The sequence below is a fragment of the Vigna unguiculata genome, chromosome 10 (genome assembly GCF_037176805.1).
Source record: "Vigna unguiculata cultivar grain cowpea cultivar isolate G323 ecotype 2 chromosome 10, ASM3717680v1, whole genome shotgun sequence".
NCBI classification, from domain to species: domain Eukaryota; kingdom Viridiplantae; phylum Streptophyta; class Magnoliopsida; order Fabales; family Fabaceae; genus Vigna; species Vigna unguiculata.
In genome coordinates this window covers 652,008-671,623 of record NC_140801.1, presented here as the reverse complement: position 1 = coordinate 671,623, position 19,616 = coordinate 652,008, and the positions used below count along the sequence as shown (strand labels likewise).

At 28.0% G+C, this 19,616-nt stretch overlaps 2 protein-coding genes across 2 annotated transcripts; both read left to right on the top strand.

The window, feature by feature from the left end:
• Positions 1-6,738: 6,738 nt before the first annotated feature.
• Positions 6,739-9,743, top strand: SHOT1 (Mitochondrial transcription termination factor family protein). Its single transcript, XM_028052159.2, has 2 exons — positions 6,739-8,795; positions 9,243-9,743. Exon 1 carries the CDS (start codon positions 6,827-6,829, stop codon positions 8,465-8,467), a length of 1,641 nt encoding a protein of 546 aa, XP_027907960.2. The 5' UTR covers positions 6,739-6,826; the 3' UTR covers positions 8,468-8,795; positions 9,243-9,743.
• A 2,553-nt stretch (positions 9,744-12,296) lies between these two features.
• LOC114165065 (oxygen-evolving enhancer protein 3-2, chloroplastic-like) lies at positions 12,297-14,741 on the top strand. Its single transcript, XM_028049719.2, has 3 exons — positions 12,297-12,659; positions 13,256-13,551; positions 14,528-14,741. Exons 1-3 carry the CDS (start codon positions 12,380-12,382, stop codon positions 14,624-14,626), a joined length of 675 nt encoding a protein of 224 aa, XP_027905520.2. The 5' UTR covers positions 12,297-12,379; the 3' UTR covers positions 14,627-14,741.
• Positions 14,742-19,616: the final 4,875 nt, after the last annotated feature.

Sequence of the window (19,616 nt, the reverse complement as noted above, 5' to 3'; positions counted from 1 at the left end):
AAACAAAATTTCATGGACTTTAACTTTTTTTAGGTTACAAATCCATGAAAAACACAACAAAGAAAAGTAATTTTGGAAACTAAAAAAACAAATAGGACGAAACTTCAGAAATTTATATCAAGATAAAAAAAATTGATAAAATAGTACACATGAAAATACACCATAGCAAGAAGTTTATAATACATTTTCAATGAAAGAAATAAAAAAAAAAAATGTGTAATTGAATCACACACATACAAACAATAATGTTAAAAAAAAATCAATTATTTAAAACTTGAGACATTTTTAGAGAGCAAACATAGTATAAAACACACACACATATTAATTATCAGTCAACACAATTTAACGAATAATTAATGAAAATAATTAAATTAAAAAAGGTAATTATAGTGAATAGTATTTTGCATATTCATGAAAAAAACTTCCTTTTCTCAAAAGGTATTGCACCTTTTGTAATTTTTTTTTCAAAATTGCCCAAACTTTTTATTGATAGATTATAGATGTACTTTTAAAAAAATCATATCCATAATGCATCTTCATAGTGATTATAATCTGTTTTGATACACACATGCATACATATTAAAAAGCACATTATAATTAGTTATATAATTATGTCATGCTTCTTCACACGTTCCATCCTAATATTTAAAAAAAAATCGATAAAAAAATAAATAAAATTAGATTAAAATAAAACACCGACATACTAATTAGATCATATTCATTAACAAAGAAAGAAGTCTATTGTAGTCTCATATTTTTTAATTTTAGTACCAATCAAACATTTAAGTTATTATTTCTTTAAAAAACCTAAAGAATAACTTAAATTTTAATATTCGAAATTAATTTTTATATAAAAATATAATTATACTAATAATAAATTTAAGGGTTAAATATGTTTTTGGTCCCTCAAATTTTAATGAATTTTGGAATTAGTCCCTCTTCGAAACTTGATACCAATTTAATCCTTCATCTTTAAAAATGTGTGGATTTAGTCCTTATTATCAATTTTTATTAAGTTTATTTGATGTTTCAAGCGATTTTATGATAGTATTTGAATTGTTTACACCATTTGACACACTTTCGCTTCAATGTTAACTTAAATATTATCATAAAATGCATTTACAATGTCAAATAAACTTAACAAAATTTGATAAGAAGGACTTAATCTACACATTTCTAAAGATGAAAGACTAAATTGGTATCAAGTTTCGAAGAGGGACTAATTCCAAAATTCACTAAAACTTGAAGGACCAAAAACATATTTAACCCTAAATTTAAATATTAAGAATTCAGTCCAAAATCTAAGAGACTCGTAAGACTCGACTCGTAGACCTGACTCGTAGACTTGTAAGAGTCTACTATACCCCTACTTCATATAAAAAATTATATAGTATCATACCAATTCAGAATTTAATCACCACAATTAATGCAAATAGTAAACAATAGTTCAATAATTATAAAATAACTTAGTTCAAGAAACATGAATATTATATAAGTTCAAATTTCAGCAAACACATAAGTTAATATGAATCAAAAAAACATAAATAATTTCAACTTTTTGACTCCAATCATCTATTTATATCATCTCCAACATCATCTTCTTCATTAGGATCACAAGAATTTGAACTAAAGAAAATATCATACATTCATGTCCAACAAAATATATGTAGGTATAAAATTTTGTTTGCATATGATATATCTTGTTTTATGTATTAATTGCTTATTAATTAATTTCATTTATTAGTATTATTAAAATTATAAGTTTTTTTTTTCGTTCATGAGATAAATTAGAGTATAAAATGTTGAAAATTTAATATTAAATCTAAAATTTATATCGGATAAAAATGAGAAAGTTGAATATCATATAAGAAATAAAATTTATAAACTATTAACATATTGTTTTAAGGTCTTGGAAAAAATCCGTAAAAAAAATATTTTTAATATTTTTACTTCTAAAATTTACTATATTTTCACGTAAATCCACATTAAACATTAATTTGAATAAAAAAATATTATAGTTGTATAGTTTGATGTTTTCTATTTTATTTTTTAATCACATTAAAACCTACACTCATACCATGTATAAATATTGCTATTAAAGAAAAAACAAATCTTACCAACATCAAATCTTATCTAGTTTATTCAAACAGACATGTTAATTTGGGTTTAAAGTAAATTAGAAAACAAATTTTTCATCCAACAAAGAAAGACAACCAACATCGATTTAAAATGTAGCTATTCCAGATAAACCATTATGAGTCATCTACCATATATAAAACTAACAAATAATTTCACATACAAATATTTTTACTTTTCTTACATTTCATACATCTTTAGCTAAGATTTTCGGATCATCATCATGAGCCTATCATCTTTTTCTTATATGGTATGTTACTTTTATCGTCAGTGTTGTATTAATTTACCCTTTCATTTTAATCTTATTCTATTCACATTTTTTCACAACACTTGTTTAAATTATCTACAATATTATCAAATGAATGATCCTCAATGTATATTTTTATGACTATTGTTAATGGTTTATGTGTAGGTAAATATGGTGACCATATCTAAAGTAACAATGATTTTATTATCAGTAAGGATGTTGCTTTTCAGCGCAACGCACTCGACTATTTTAGACTCTGATGAAAACCATATCAAGCCAGCTACTTTTTTTTTTTTGAAAAAATTGAAGTGGAACCAGGGAAAGTTGCAGAGTACCTTTGTATGAAGCTTGCCTTCATCATTGGTTTGCTGTAAAATATATTGAAAATATATCCATGTCTCACCACATTAAAAAAACTCATGACCTTCGTAACGGTATCGAATATAAAAGAAACGATGGTGCATGCCAAGGTTTTTTGCTTCCACATTATTGGGACTTGGTAGGAGAATCAAGAGGAACAACCTCAAATCTTCCAGATCCTTTTGAAGTAGAAGTAGGTAATCCTACAAAAATAAAGCAAGGATTTTAAGAAAAAATGGTTGTTTAGCATCATGGTTATCATCCACGTGGCACACATGATAGTAAAGGTGGTACAGAGTGTAGGTGTGTACTTATGAATCTTCCAAAGGACTTTTACAATATCACAACAGGCATTGATGGTCAATTGTTGCCTAGAAATTATAAAGGAGGACTCTTTTGTTGTCAAGATAACTTACAATGCAAATTAAGAAATGGTTTCAGTAGCCCAACAAGAATGCTTTTCATAAGATACAAAATAAGATGGGTTGATTGAGATGAACGCCTAGTACCTCTCAAGTTCTATATACTTGATTCAACTGATCGTGTAAGATTAAATGGTTCTACACTAATTCATGATTGTCAGGTAGATGATTTATTCAATATATACTATACTTTACAAATGATGAGGAAACTTTTGAAACCCACTTATATTCCAAACAAAAATATTAAGCTACTCATTACTTTTTTCATCAATAAGTGAGTAACATCAACTTCTTAATTTGTTATAGGCAGAGTATACAATCCCAAGAAATCATGAAAGTGACTCCCCTCATGTCAAGCGAGCAAACATCCCAATGACGAAAGGTGGTTATCTTATATATGGTACTGCTCATATGCACATTGGTGTTATTAATGTGACTTTATATGGACAGGTAATATATTTGATATTTGTTGGTGTTCATGTATAATCTATATCATGTAGATAAAATCATATCAAATTTTGTTGGCTTCAAATATTCATTAGTAATAAATTTTGTCGATAAATTTTATACCTTTGTAAAAAACTTAACAATTCTAATGCATTTTCAGTTTATTTATGTTTTTACTTAACTTAGGATGAAAGGATTTTATGCACTACAAATCCAAAATACGGAACAGGAAAAGAAGTAAGAAATGAAAATGGTTATCTAGTTGGAATTTGTTATCCAAAACCTGGTTCTATCAAGATTAAAGCTGGTGAAATTATAACATTGTAATCCATATATGAAAACAAGTTTCGTATTGAGGCACTTTGGCATTTCTACATTTACTTGGAAGAAAAAATACCAAACCAAGATTTAAAGATTTGATGTGAAACTATTTATTTATCTTTCTATAATAATTTTAGATAATAATTGTGTATTAATATTATTTTACTTTTAATTCACTACTTGATTTACGATTGTAAACTTTTTTTGTATTGTATTTTTCTAATGTGTTATCGAGTAGGTAAACAATTTGTATACTAATAATACACTAGAAAAAAAAATGTAATCTACCAATTGCCATTATAACTTAATAGAAGATGTTGTGAACCTAGTGAAAATTTGAGTCCAATAATAACAAACAAAAATTATTTTTTGACAAATATTTTGTTTGATAAAGTTACTAAATAGAGCAATTTTTTTTATAGAAGTTACAAAAATAAAATAATAAAGTTTTAGAATTTTTTTTACCAAAAAAGATTGTTTATCAAACAAAACTTTGTTAAATTATCATTTTTCAATAACAAAATACTTGTTCATAGTGAATTATAAATCATGAAGATGAAGAAATCAAAATAAATAAAAAGTTGGAAATGAATAAATCAACTTCTATGTTATGCAAGGTAAACAATTTTTGTTTTATCTATATGGAGATCCGTACAATTCACTCATACAAAAAGAAAATCAAAATGTATACGGTGGTTATTCATCATCAAATGATCCAACAAACCTTCATCACACCATCTACTTTCTATGCATTTACAAGTAACTAATATATTTTTAGAAAAAATTATACTCGAAAATGTACTTTCTTTTGTTTATTTTGTATTATTTTATAAAATAATTTGTTTTTGATTTATAAAATATAGATATTGAATTGGAATAAGAAAAATTAAACTTCTTAAATAGTGAAATTAAAGAGTAATTGTCTAGTCTTTCAAATATTAGGAGTATTACTAATTTCTTTTATCTTAAATATTACTTAAAAATATAAATTTATTTCTCAATTTTAACTTAAAAATTCTTGAGAGACTAAATCCTTCTTTTATTTTTTGTCATCTAAATTAATTTAAGATGAGATGTTAGATTAGTATTTTAAATTCAATTCAATTCAGTTGGTGTTCTTGAAGGTAATATTATATTGCTTATTTTTCACACTTTCTTTTCAAGTCACATTGCTCGAACTCAGTCCACTAAGAATTCGTCTCATTTGAGTTGAATTTGTAATGAATCAGGTTGACTCAACAAACAATGATAAAAAACACTTTGATGCAACCCAACAACAACTCAACACAATTTAAAAAGTTAAGTATTTTTACAAACTCAGTGATAAGTGAACTAGATTATATTGATTTACTAAATGATCACTTTGTAGTGGATCTAATTGAGTTAGATAATCCATAATATAAAATTAGTAATGTAAATAAAAAACATATAAATGAGATTATGAATGCAAATAGTTAAAATTTATTATATATGATATCATTACACTTAAGATATGGTATTTTACATATTTTATAAGTAATTTTATTTTTGAAATAGTTTAGTAATAATTATAAGATGACTTGCATAGTTATGTAAAATTGTAATTTTAGTTGTTATAACATTTTAATTACATAAAGGTATTGCAATATATTCCTAATATTATAAGGGTGTAGTTAGTAATTGCAAGGTGCAGAAGTAATAGTCTTGACTCACATTTATATGTGAAAATCATTGGCAGTATGTAAACCAATTGGGAATTCCTTTCTACATCCCCATATTTTCTTACTACACCTTGTAAGGAAGGTAAAATGTCAAATTTACCCTTTGTTCTTCTCTCCTCCTTCCCACAACACGTCCATATTTTCCTCAAAAACAACCTTCACTCTATCTTCTTCCACCTCGAGCTCCGGCCTATCTTCTTCTTCCACCTCCGTCTCTATATCCGTCTTCACTTCCACCTCATCTTCTTCTACCTCGACCTCAACCTCTACCACATTCTTCTTCTTCTACCTTCATCCTAAAAAACATTCACAAGTTTTCATTAAAACAAATAAAGATCACAATAATATGAAGTGTAAGGAAGAAGATGAGAAAAAACGATGAAACGTGAAATGTAAATTTCAAATTCTACAATTCGTATGCATCAAGATTGTACAATTCATAATGCAAAATTACATTACAGATTGTACAATCTAAAATATAAATCTGCATTATGGATTGTATAATCCAGAATGTAATTTTTCATTACGGATTGTTCAATCATGAAGATCTATAAATCCTATAATTCAGAACTATAATTACAATAAAGGTATAACTTGAATTTTAAAATATATGGGGTGCAAGAAGAAAATATGATGGTGCATGAAGAAATTCCCAACCAATTTTGGATTCAATTGGCCCATTAAGGCTATTGCTTCTTGCACCTCCTCAATTATTAACTACAAGCACAACATTAGAAAAAGCCTTATTATAATCAACAAAAGTTTTTGAATATACAATCTCATTTAGTTACTATTATTTTCTCATTAAATAACTCACACAATTTTATATATGAAATACTCATGAGTTCTATTTTCTTTAATTAAATTAAATTCAAGTTGACCTAGCAGACAAAAAGTTTACAGTTTTCTAATTATCATGTCTATTTTTTTTTTTAAAACTACTTAATATTTTAATCAATTAAATCGACTGCATGGACCGAGTTTAAATTAATTTTGAAACTATTATACGTCAAATTAAGTTATAAATTATTAAACTTTAGAATAAGTACTATAAAAATTAATTTGTAAAAAGCATTTTATATTTAGTCCACTAATTTATAATAAGTTTTTATTTTCTTTTGTGATTCCTTTCCATTATCAAACAAAGATGAATTGAAGAGAGGAAGAAACGAAACCCTGGGTTTGGAACATTGATGTCTCTCCACCGCCATGTTTGCAGAACCTCAAAGCTATCAAAGATCCCTTGGAAGTACAAGCAGTTCGCCATAGCACAGGGGCAGAAGACTGTTACTGATTATCTCCACGCCACGCGCTGCATTCCTTACGCCTTCGCTGATCAAATCTCCAAGAACTCCAACACTGCCCTCATCAATCTCATCACCAAGCTCAGTGCTTTCTCCCCTCCCCACTATCCCCACAACCTCAACAAGTTCCTCAGGTACAACCCCATCAACGAATTTGAGTTCTTCTTTGAGAGCATTGGCATCCACCCTTCAAAGTTCCCCTCTTTGTTTCCCCAGAACAAGTTCTTCTTTTCAGAAGATGAGACCCTTTTGGACGCTGCTTGTGTTCTCAGCGAATTTGGGTTTCCCTGGGACAAGCTTGGGGTGCTGTATGTGGAGAGTGGGTGGGTGTTCAAGTGGGCTGCTTCGGAGTTGAAGGATAGGCTCTGTGAGTTCAAAAGGTATGGTTTTTGCAATGTGCAGGTTGTGGGGATATGCTTGGCTTTCCCCTTTGTGTTTGATGGCCAAAAGGGTGCTGAGGTTGAGGCTTTTTTTTGTGATCTGAGGTTACTGTTTGGGAAGTTTGGTTTGGCTGGGTGTGTTGAAGAGAAGGGGAATGGTGTGGATGATTGGATTGGGTTGTGTAGGAAGATAAGGTTGTTTTATGATTTGAATGGAGGGAAGAACATAGGGGAGTTAATTGGAGGGAACAATGGCGTTGGTGTAGGTGTTGTTGTTGAGCATGGGGAAGAGGAGTTGGTTCAAGTAATTGAGTATTTTTGTAGGTTTGGTGCGAAGAAAGAGGACGTGGCACGATTGATTGTGAATGGACCGGAATTGTTGGAGCTTGTTTTGAAGATGAGGATGGTCAATGTGTTGAAGCTGTTGAAACACTTTGGAATGAGTTCCAATGAAGTTGATATTTTTAGGAAGGACTATGCTCATGTGTTGGGGACAGTCAAGCTGTGTAACCTGCCAAATGTGATGAGAGCTTTGGGTTTACATGAGTGGTTCTTTGAGAAGATTAAGGATGGGAATCATAGTTTGTTGGTTAGTTTTGTCGCCAACAATCCCAAGGTGGTCCGAGATAAAGGTTATCGAAGTTTTTTGAAGGGTATTGAGGTGTCTAGAACTCCAACTCACAGTATGAGTAAGTTGAACTTCTTGCATGGCATTGGCTTTGGAGAAAATGCTTTGACCATGTATATTTTCTCTTATATGCACGGAACAAGTGATGAGTTACAAAAAAGATTTGATTGCCTTCTACACCTTGGGATTGAGTTTTCAAAGGTCTGTAAAATGATCACGGTTCATCCAAAGATTCTTAGCCAAAACCCTGAAAGTTTGGAGCAAAAGATTAATTTCTTGTGTCAGGAAATGGGACAGTCACTTGAGAATTTGGTCACTTTTCCATCATTCTTGTGCTTTGACTTAGAGAATCGCATTAAGCCTAGGTATAGATTCCATTTGTGGATTATGGAAAAGGGTCTATCTTCCAAAATATATTCTATTGCAAGCATGGTTGCAACAAGCAACAAGAATTTTGTTTCCCGTGCTTTTAAAATCCACCCTGCTGCTCCAAAACATTGGTTTGAGCAATTTTATCCCTGAAATTTGCCTATGTGATGACTATGAATTTTTTTAACAATTGTCTTTGAAACTCCAGCATTATTCCAAATGACGTTGTACAGATTCTTGAACTTTGTTACTTCCTATGTTTTGGTCTGGAGTTGAAGACAGACCATTCAATGTTGTTGGAGAACTTGTTGTGGCAGTGGTTTATCTGCTTCGCCATGGTAGTGAGAAATTAAGAAGGACCTGCAAGTTTCTTATCATGGTTTCTTCATTTCCGATGATCTCATCTCTGTTCTGATTTCTGAGATAAATCACAAATTCTATGAACAGTTATTTATGCTTCTTCTAGGTGATTATATCATAGGTAGGTTGACCATTTGTAAGTACTTGTACTTTTTAGCATGACTTTATTGATTTGATATTTTCAAATGAATTCCTTTTTTCCATTTTTCATTTTTCATTTTCTCAAAACCAAGCCTATGCTTACCTATTGCCAGGGATATATTGTTAGATATCAGAGACACATATGGACTCTTAAGGTTTTACCATTTCTGAATTAAAAGATAAGATTATCCTAATTGTTTCCCAATATACTTGTTAACAACACTGACAAACTAAAAGCATATGTTTTTTCTAATGCATAATTTGCAAAATTGTTAAGTATTCATTTCTCTTCCTCTCTTGGATCCTAGTTGTATATCTGTTATCCAAAGAGTTGGTAAAAAAGTGACCAGAATTTCTACCTCAACTTAATTGTAATTTTATTGTAGCAAAATTGGGAAATCTAAATTTTTATAAGTTTCTTTTTCAGTGAGTCCAAGGAACTGAGAACCAACCCATCCTTCATCAGGGAGGGCCAAAAAAGTTACCTTCTAAAGTATGTAACACCTGGTAAGACAGACCAAAAAATCAATAAAACCCTTTGTGGAAGACCATCTCATCATTCCTGAAAATTTTCATGTTACCACATTTTAAAGATACCAGAGTGAGTGGCAGGGGCTAAGAAATCACATGATGGAAAGTAACATAAAGTGCAATTCCAAGCACTGTTGCATGTTATACTATAGCAATCTTGGTCTTCATTTGTGGCAGAAAAAAATTGGAAGATTGTTCAAATGAATGCAAGTCTATGTAAGCCATTCTGTTTCTGCATGAATGCTCCTGGGACCATTACTAGCTCTTCTATTGTTTTGATGGGTCTTGTTTAGTTTTTTATGTAGCAGGCATCTTTGTGTATTAGCTTTCATATGAGAGTTCTGTAAAAGTTTCATATTACTAAAATTTTACTCATGTCATGGTGGTAATTTGGTAACTTATTAGGTTGATTGTTGATATCTACATTTTTGTTTGGTAAAAGTATTATGAATTTATATGAGAATTGATCATTGAAAAGCTGTGTAAGTGTGAAATAATTGATCTAAGTTCTTCGGATAAACCATCTTAGTGATTATGCAGACAAACACATGTCAGATTTGTTCATGTCAGATTTAACCCTTCCAATGAAAGAGATGTGCTTCCAAATCAACATGCAGATTTTTCACATACTTAAATGTAGTTCACTGTTTATCTTTAGGGAAAGTTTAGGATTAAGTTTCAGTGTTTTATACTAAATGTAGATCAAGTTCAAAATGTTTAGTGCTGAGTGCATAATGAGGTTCTTATACATGTAGTTGATGACTAAATTCTTATTGTCTTTGTCACATTTTTATCTCATTTCAAACTTATCTTTGTGTTTTCCAATATCTCTTAGTCATGGAAACAATTACAGAAAAAAGTTACTGTTTTTCCAGTACATTTATATATATTTTTAAATAATTAAATATGTTTTTGGTCTTTGTATTTTTTTGTTTTGGTTTTATACTTCAAAATTTGATTAATTAGTCCTCAATATAAAAAAAAATGAGTTTAGTCTTTTATTAACTTTGTGATTGTCACTAAATATTAAATTTAAATATAATGAATGATTCATATGATATATTAGCTGGATTTAGTACAGTAATAAATCACTAAACTTAGGTGTAAAAAAAGATAAAAAATTACATATTTTTTAAAGTTAGAAGATGTATCCATCAATTTAAATATACTAGGAGGATAATAGGATCAATGGAAAGTTTATAAATTAGTTAGTCCTATCCAAATTTTTAAACTATCATACTGATTTGTGCACCATAAGTAATATATGAATTTAATACCTATTTTTTACTTGTGATGTGATGAGTATCTTTAAACATAACCCTTTAAGATATTTATACAATATTTGATATAACTATACATATATATATATATATATATATATATATATATATATATATATATATATATATATATATTATCAATTTAATGTATAGTAGTGTTAACACATGCTTAAATATATTTGGTCTATATAAATTTATGAAGTTTATTTTTATTCCAAAAATAAAACTTTATTTTTAATTTCTATAAAGTTTGAAATAACTATTTTTTTGTTATAAAACTCGTGAATTTTGATTTTAGTTCTTATATTTTTTTTATTTCATACTTTCATAATTTCAAATCATTATTTTTAGTTTCCAATATTTATTTTAAAATAGATAAATAAATTTTATATCACAACACTAATATACATAACACGACACTTAAAATACATGATATTTTTGCTCCACAAATAAATAGTTAATTAGTGTCATAAACTACTAGAAATCAAAAGTATAATGATTTTAAATTTAGGACTTAAAAATGTATGAACCAAAATTAAAAACTCATTTATTTTACATGAATAAAAATATGTTTAAGTATAGAAGGGAATTATAGCAGCACATAATTACTCCATCTAAATTCAAATGTGTAAATTAATAAATTATATATATATATATATATATATATATATATATATATATATATATATATATATATTTATGAGCCACTAAATAAAATATCTACAATTGATAGTGATGCACAATAACTTATCTATAAAAATATTTGTTTTCTTTCTCAATTCAACATCAGTCAATTCGTTGAGCTTTCAACAAATGAAAGGAAAATGGATATAAAAAGAATAATTCGTAGTATAAAAAGAGTGATGATACATTCTTCAATAGGTTTATTTTCACACATATTTTTATTGGTGGTTAAAATTTGTATACACATACATTTCTAATTATAAGTTAAAGTTTATTGTATATTATTAAATTATGACTAAAACCTATTAAGTTCATATAGTTTTACATTTTTAATAAATTTTAGCTAATAATAAAACCATTTTAAGAATTAGACTAAAGTTTATTCACAATTCTACATTTTAAAAACGTTTCATATGGCATCTTTCATAATTTTATTTGTTATCATATTATAAATATTATTACATTTATACTTTTTCTTATCTCATTTGTAATACGAATATGAATAACGCTCTCTAATACAATCTTGCTAATCAATACACCTTTTTATCAGTTTATATTATTAAATTTACAAATATATGTTTGTGAGATTCATTAAATAAAGAGTGAGTAGACCCATATAATTTTAAAACATGATAATAAAAAAATATGTTAAAATTATAAATATATTAGAAAAATTGTTAATATAAACTAAAATCATATAAAATTTTCTCTGTTAAAAGAATGTTCTCAAAAGAGATTTTTGAAGTTCTACATAGCACATCATGAACATTTCTAAGAAATACGAATATACAACAAAAGGGAAAAAACTATTCAATAATCCTTGAATCCACGTGTCACATTGTCAAGAGTCCACGTAGGACTCAGAATCCAGCATGTCATGGTGGAGGCACAAATGATCCACAACGATTGGTGAAAACCATATCCAACTTATCCAAAGTGGAAAATGTTGAGATAAGGCACTCTCCACAGCCACTCATCATCACACACAAACACACAAACCAAAACTATATTGTCACATTCCACAAAAGCAAGCACAAGGCAAAGAAAGAAAGAACAATCAAGCAAAACAATGGCTCAAGCAATGGCATCAATGGCGGGTGGCCTTCAAGTGAGTGGCTCCACACGTTTGCATGGCAGAAGGGTAGCCTCAGTCACACGTGCAGGGTTCACAGTTAGAGCACAACAACAACAGCAAGAACAACAAGTGAGTGGTGAGGCACAAAGTAGCCGTAGGACAGTTCTTTCTCTTGTTGCTGCTGGTTTGGCCACTGGTTCCTTTGTTCAAGCTGTTCTTGCTGATGCCAAATCTATCAAAGTTGGTCCACCTCCTCCACCTTCTGGTGGTTTGCGTAAGTCTCTCAAACATCAAACATCACTGTGAACTTTGACATCTTAATCGTTATGAATTCTGACATCTCAATCAGACTGAGACTTGACATCATTATTATGTATTTTTTTGATGTCTCGATCGTTGTGTTATGTACTCTGACATCTCAATTAGGCTGATACTACATAGCAGATATAAATCACGTCTCTCACACATCACTGTAAACTTTGACATCTTAATCGTTATGAATTCTGACATCTCAATTAGACTGAGACTTGATATCTCGATCGTTGTTTATGTAATCTGACATCTCAATTAGGCTGATACTACAAAGTAGATATAAATCACGTCTTTTATTGTGTTTTCAAAATATACCCATGGACATTGATTTTAAGACATCATTATTTATTTTGATATCTTGATCGTTGTGTTATGTACTCTGACATCTCAACTAGACTGATACTATACAGAGTAGATATAAATCATGTCTTTTGTTGTGTTTTCAAAATATACTGATGGACACTGGTTTTAATGTTTTAAAATTTATCGAAAAGAATGGTGTTTGAAGATATATGATTATAATCATGGTGTTTGTGTGTGTGTGATGGAATATGGCAGCTGGAACCTTGAACTCAGATGAAGCAAGAGACCTTGATCTGCCACTGAAAGATAGGTTCTTCCTTCAACCGCTGTCTCCTAGTGAGGCTGCACAAAGGGCAAAGGAATCAGCGAAGGAAATTGTTGCTGTCAAGTCTTTAATAGAAAAGAAGGCTTGGCCATATGTTCAGAATGATTTGCGTCTCAGGGCTGAGTATCTGCGCTATGATCTCAACACTGTCATTGCTGCAAAGTCTAAGGATGAGAAGCAATCACTCAAGGAACTCACTGGCAAGCTCTACGAGAATATCAGCAATGTAAGTTCAAAAACACTGTGAATTTTCTTCTCATCAGATTTTAAGTTTTACTTAATAATTTACACAGTAAACAGTTTTTCAAACATACGTTATGAAGTAAGTTTTAAGTCTAATTCAACTTTACAAAATTAATCTGTAAAGTGAGATTTGTGTTCATTTAATCTTATAGTAAGTTTTAAGTCTAATTCAACTTTACAAAATTAATCTGTAAAGTGAGATTTGTGTTCATTTAATCTTATTTTTAGTCGATGTGAAATTCTAATTCTAATAGAAAAGTAACATCACTGTATCTATGTTTTAAAGGGAGAAAAAGGAGTTAATTAAGTTTGTAGTTCTTCATCAATGGGGAAAAACTTAGATGTAAGTCTTTGAATTTAGATCATCTGAAAAGATTGATTTTGGTATTGTTTATCTCTTGTACTTTCAAAATATACGAATATATACTTATTTTGATGTTTTAAGACATATTAAACTTTTTTTTAAGGGACCAACATCGATGTATTTTCAAAACATGATACAATAATAAAACCAGAAAAAACAGCAGAATCTACAGAACATGAACTTCAAATCTTTGTATGCTTTGATGTTCTTCAACAATAGACTTTCTGCTAAGTTTTTGATATTGTTTCTCTAGTGTACTTTCAAAATACACTAACATACACTTATTTTGATGTCTTAAAACACTAAAAGAATTTTAACATATCAACGTCAATGTATTTTGAAAGCTCAACAAAATAACACACCAGAAAAACAACAGAATCTGCAGAATATGAATTCCAAATCTTTGTATACTTTTGATGTTCTTCAGCAATAGAGTTTCTTGTAGATGATTTACACAGTAAATGTTTGCATGAAATAGGTGAAACTCTAACTCAAACTGAAAAATAGAATGAAAAACATATGAAATTTTTGGTTATTAATTTAGGATTGAGGAAGTTTCAGAGTGGTAACTAGAGTTTTTGAATTTGTTTGACAGCTGGATCATGCAGCAAAAATTAAGAGCAGCCCAGAAGCAGAGAAGTACTATGCTGCTACTGTTTCTACTCTGAATGATGTTCTTGCCAAGCTTGGTTAATGTCATTAGTTTCTTGCTTTTTCTTCTGTAAGCTTTTGTCCATCATTTTCTCAGACACTTTGTTGACTGCTATTTTAAGAAAATCAAATGATGAGGGAAAATTTTCTATAAATAACCATATTTAACATTCAATATAAAAAAAAATTAATATTATAAACACATTTTCATTTCAAGTTACACAAGGTGCTGCATAAAGGATTCAACAAAATTGGAGAAAAATGTTGAAAGTAACATGAAAAAAAGACCACTAATATATATATATATATATATATATATATATATATATATATATATATATATATATATATATTAGATTATACAAGAAGTTGTCACACAACTCGAAAATACTTTGTTAGTAACCAATTTTGATGACCAAAAGTTGTTAGTCACTATAATGACTTATTTAGATACCAATTTATAAAATAAAAAATTGGTTACTAAAAAAGTTACTATTATAAATAAAAAATTATAATTGGTCACTAAATTGGTTTTTAAAATTAGTTACCATAGTTTTGGCCACCAAAGAAAATTGGTCACTAAAAATTAGCTATCTAAGTTTGAGTTATCAAAATAACTTAGTTACTAAATTGGTCTCTAATTAATTAGTGACCAATTTAATAATTAATTATAATTTTTTATTTATAATAATGACTATTTTAGTAAACAATAATTTTTTATTTTATAAATTGGTCATTATAATGACTAACAATTTTTTGTTCCTAAAATTAGTTATTAATAAGATATTTTTTTTGCAATGTCCATGTTTTAAATTAAGGGTGCTTTGCTTTCATTAAAAGGCAACTTAAGATTTATATCTTCTAAATTATACGAGGAAAATTAGCTTATAAAAGATAATATAAAATACTTCAATAAAAAAATAAGATTGATGTACTATGTGTCTACCATTAATTTTTCAAGATAAAAAGTAATCTAATATAGAAGAATATATGTATATAATTATTTATTTAGCATTCAAGTCTAAATACTTTAATACTAGTAAAGTGATAATCGTAGGTCATAAATATCATGATTCACAATATTAAAATTAAAATAGTGTTGGATTGAGATAGCTTCTTCATAGAATAATAATAAATTAGTTTGTTTAAAAAATTCATAGAAAATTAATATAATGCAAAAAGGATTATGTAAGAAAATGTAATAAAATATTCCACTTTTGGAATAATTTTATTATTTTACTGATAATCCCACTTTTCCATTAAGTACATTATTTGATTAAGACAGTGAGAATAATTAATTTTAAAATGATTAAATAAAAAAAAATTATATTACGCTGAAATATAAGAACATTTGTCAATTTGAAATGTTTAGAAAGTAAATATTCGAATTATTATAAGATGACGCGAGTGTTATTCAATATTTATATCAACATAAAGTCCGATTTCAAACATTTAAAAGAAAAACACGCCCAAGAGTTTTTGTTTTAGTATTCTAAATTTAGTTTAACAAATTTATTCTTAAGAACGTGTAAGAGAAAAAAGAAAAAAAGGAGAAGAAAAAATAAAATTAATTTTTCATAAATTAAAAATTAGTTTATGCTCAATCTAATTTGTTGAAATTTTTGATATAATATTTTCATATAATTGATGTGAGTATATATAAGATGATATACCTCTTTTTATCTTCCTTTCATTAAATTATTCCGAAGTTAAACTTATATGACTCTAACCTTTAGTATAAGTTTCGAGGATCTGATACTAAAACCTTGGCATTAAGTTATTTTGTTTGTAAATTGCACCATAAACTTTTTTTTTTACTTTCAAGCCCACAACTATAACGATTAATTTGTAAAGTATAATCTTATAATATCATCAACTTAAATTAATTCAGAGGTTTTTAATATAAAATAAAATTATATAAAAATTCTACCTATTAATACTAAAACACTACCTACAGTGACAAAAGAAAATATCATGCATGCTTATCTACCAAAATATATATAGTTATCATTAGATATACATTTTTGTTTAGATATGTTATGTGCATTGTATTAGGATACTTATTAATTAATTTAATTTATTAATATTATTATAATTATAATTTTTTTTCTTCATAAAATAAATTAGAGTATGAAAATGTTGGGAATCTATCGGTAAATCTAAGGCTTACATTAAATAGAAATGAAAAAAAAAAATAGGCATCATATAATCATATAAGAAAGAAGATCCATGAACCTATTGTTTTAAAGTTTTGGATTGAAAGTGGTGTGAGTTTGGTTCATATTACATTTATGTAATCTCTTCTTAATGAATACAAGTTGAAAGATTCATCAAAAAATATTTCTAATACTTTTACTTTAAAAATTTACTATATTTTAAAGTAAATCTAAACAAATATTAATTTGAATAAACTTTTTAATTACATTTATATAATTGATGTTTCTATTTTATATTTTAACCGCATTAAGACTTACATTCGGATAATGTATAAATATTGTTATTAAAGAAAAAAAAATTTCACAAACTTCAAATCATATATGGTTTGTTCGTACAACTTGTTAATCACATTGTTTTTACACCTACAAATAACTATAAACGTTTTTAAATAGTTTTGTAGACTTGTTAAAGAAAAGCCAACACATATTAATTTGGGTTTGAAGTAAATTGGAGAACAAATTTTTCGTTCAACAAATAAAGACAACCAACATCGAATTAAAATTAGCTATTCCAAATACACAATTATCGACTCATCTACCATATATAAAACTAGCAACTAATTTCATATACATATACATTTACTTGTCTTAAATTTCAGTCATCTTTAGATAATTTAGAATGATCATCATCATGAATCCATCATCCTTTTCTTATACGGTATGTTACTTTTATTGTCACTTTGATTAATTCACCCTTTCATTTTAATCTTATTTTATTCACATCTTTTCACAACACTTGTTTAAATCATCTACAATATTATCAAATGAATGATCCTCGATGTATATTTTCATTGCTAATGTCAATGGATTATGTGCAGGTAAATATGACGACTATATCTAAAGTAACAATGATTTTATTATCAATAATTATGTTGTTTTTTAGCACAACGTATTCAATTGTTTTAGAGTCTGATGAAAGTTATATCAAGTCAGCTACTTTTTTCTCTGAAAAATTTGAAGTAGGACCAGGAAAAATTGTTGTGAAAACCGTTTTAGATATTAACTTTCCAAAGGGTCACATTGGGGTCAAGAGTTTTGATGTTGAAGTAGTTGATGAAGATGGTAATTTTGTACCTTTGTATGAAGCTTACCTTCATCATTGGTTTGCTGTAAAATATATTGAAAATGTTTCCATGTCTCACTATATTAAACAAACTAACGACCTTCACAACGATATCGAATATGAAAGAAACGATGGTATGTGCCAAGGCTTTTTGCTTCCACATTATTAGGGTTTGGGAGGAGAATCACGAGGAACATCCTTAAATCTTCCCGATCCTTTTGTGGTTGAAGTAGATAATCCTACAAAAATAAAGCATGAGTTTAACGAGAAATAGTTGTTTAGCATCATGGTTTTTGATACACGTGACACACATGATAGAAAAGGTTGTATAGAGTGTAGGTGTAAACTTATGAATCTCCCGAAGGACTTTTACAATGTCACAACAGGCATTGATGGTCAATTGTTGTCTAAAAGTTATAAAAGAGGACTCTTTTGTTGTCAAGATAATTTCCAATGCAAATTAAGAAAAGGTTTCAGTGGACCAATTAGAAAGCTTTCTCTAAGATATAAAATAAGATGGGTTGATTGGGATGAATGCCTAGTGCCTCTCAAGTTCTATATACTTGATTCAACTGATCGTGTAAGATTAAATGGTTCTAATCTAATTCATGATTGTGAGGTAAATGATCAATATATACTATATTTTACAAATGATAAGAAAACTTTTGAAACCCACTAATATCCAAGCAAAAGTATTAAGCTATTCATTACTTTTTCCATTGGTAGGTAACATAAATTTATCAATTTGTTATATGCAGAGTATACGATCCCAAGAAATCATGAAAGTGACTCCCCTCATGTCAAGAAAACAAACATCCCAATGACAAAAGGTGGTTATCTTATATATGGCACTGCTCATATGCACACTGGTGTTGTTAATGTGACCCTATATGGACAGGTAATATTTGATATTTGTTGTGTTCCTATATAATCTATATCTCGTGGATAAAATTATATCAAATTTTGTGCCCTTCAAATATTCATTAGTAATAAATTTTATTGATAAATTCTATACATTTGTAAAAAACTAACCATTCTAATGTACATTCTTTTTATTTATGTTTTTACTTCACTTAGGATGGAAGGATTTTATGCACTTCAAATCCAAAATATGGAACAGGAAAATAAGTAGGAAATGAAAATGGTTATCTAATTGGAATGTCGGTTTGCTATCCTAAACCTGATTCTATCAAGATTAAAGATGGTGAAATTCTAACATTGGAATCCATATATGAAAACAAGTTTCGTACTGGGGCAATGGGACATTTCTACATTTACTTGGCAGAACAGATACCAAATAAATATTTGAAGATGTAATGTGAAGCTATTTATTTATATTTCTATTCTAATTTACTTAATTTGTAATATAATTGTAATACATGAATACTATTTCTAGACAATGACTATTTCTATTAATGTTATTTACTTTTAATTCACTACTTGATTTATGATGGTGGTATTTATATTGTATCTTCTTGACGTATTATTCAGTAAATAAATAATAAATTAGTTATATTATATGTGATTTAGAAATTTTACATCAAGTAAAAGTTAATAAAATAAACAATATATATATATATATATATATATATATATATATATATATATATATATATATATATATATATATATAAAGGTCTTTCTGATAAAAAATTAAAGTAAAAAGTTTTGGTCGTAGGAAATGGTGGTATTAATAAGGAAATGAAGCTATTATATAAATAATTGATAAGTTCAACATTCTAATCCTCTGTGTT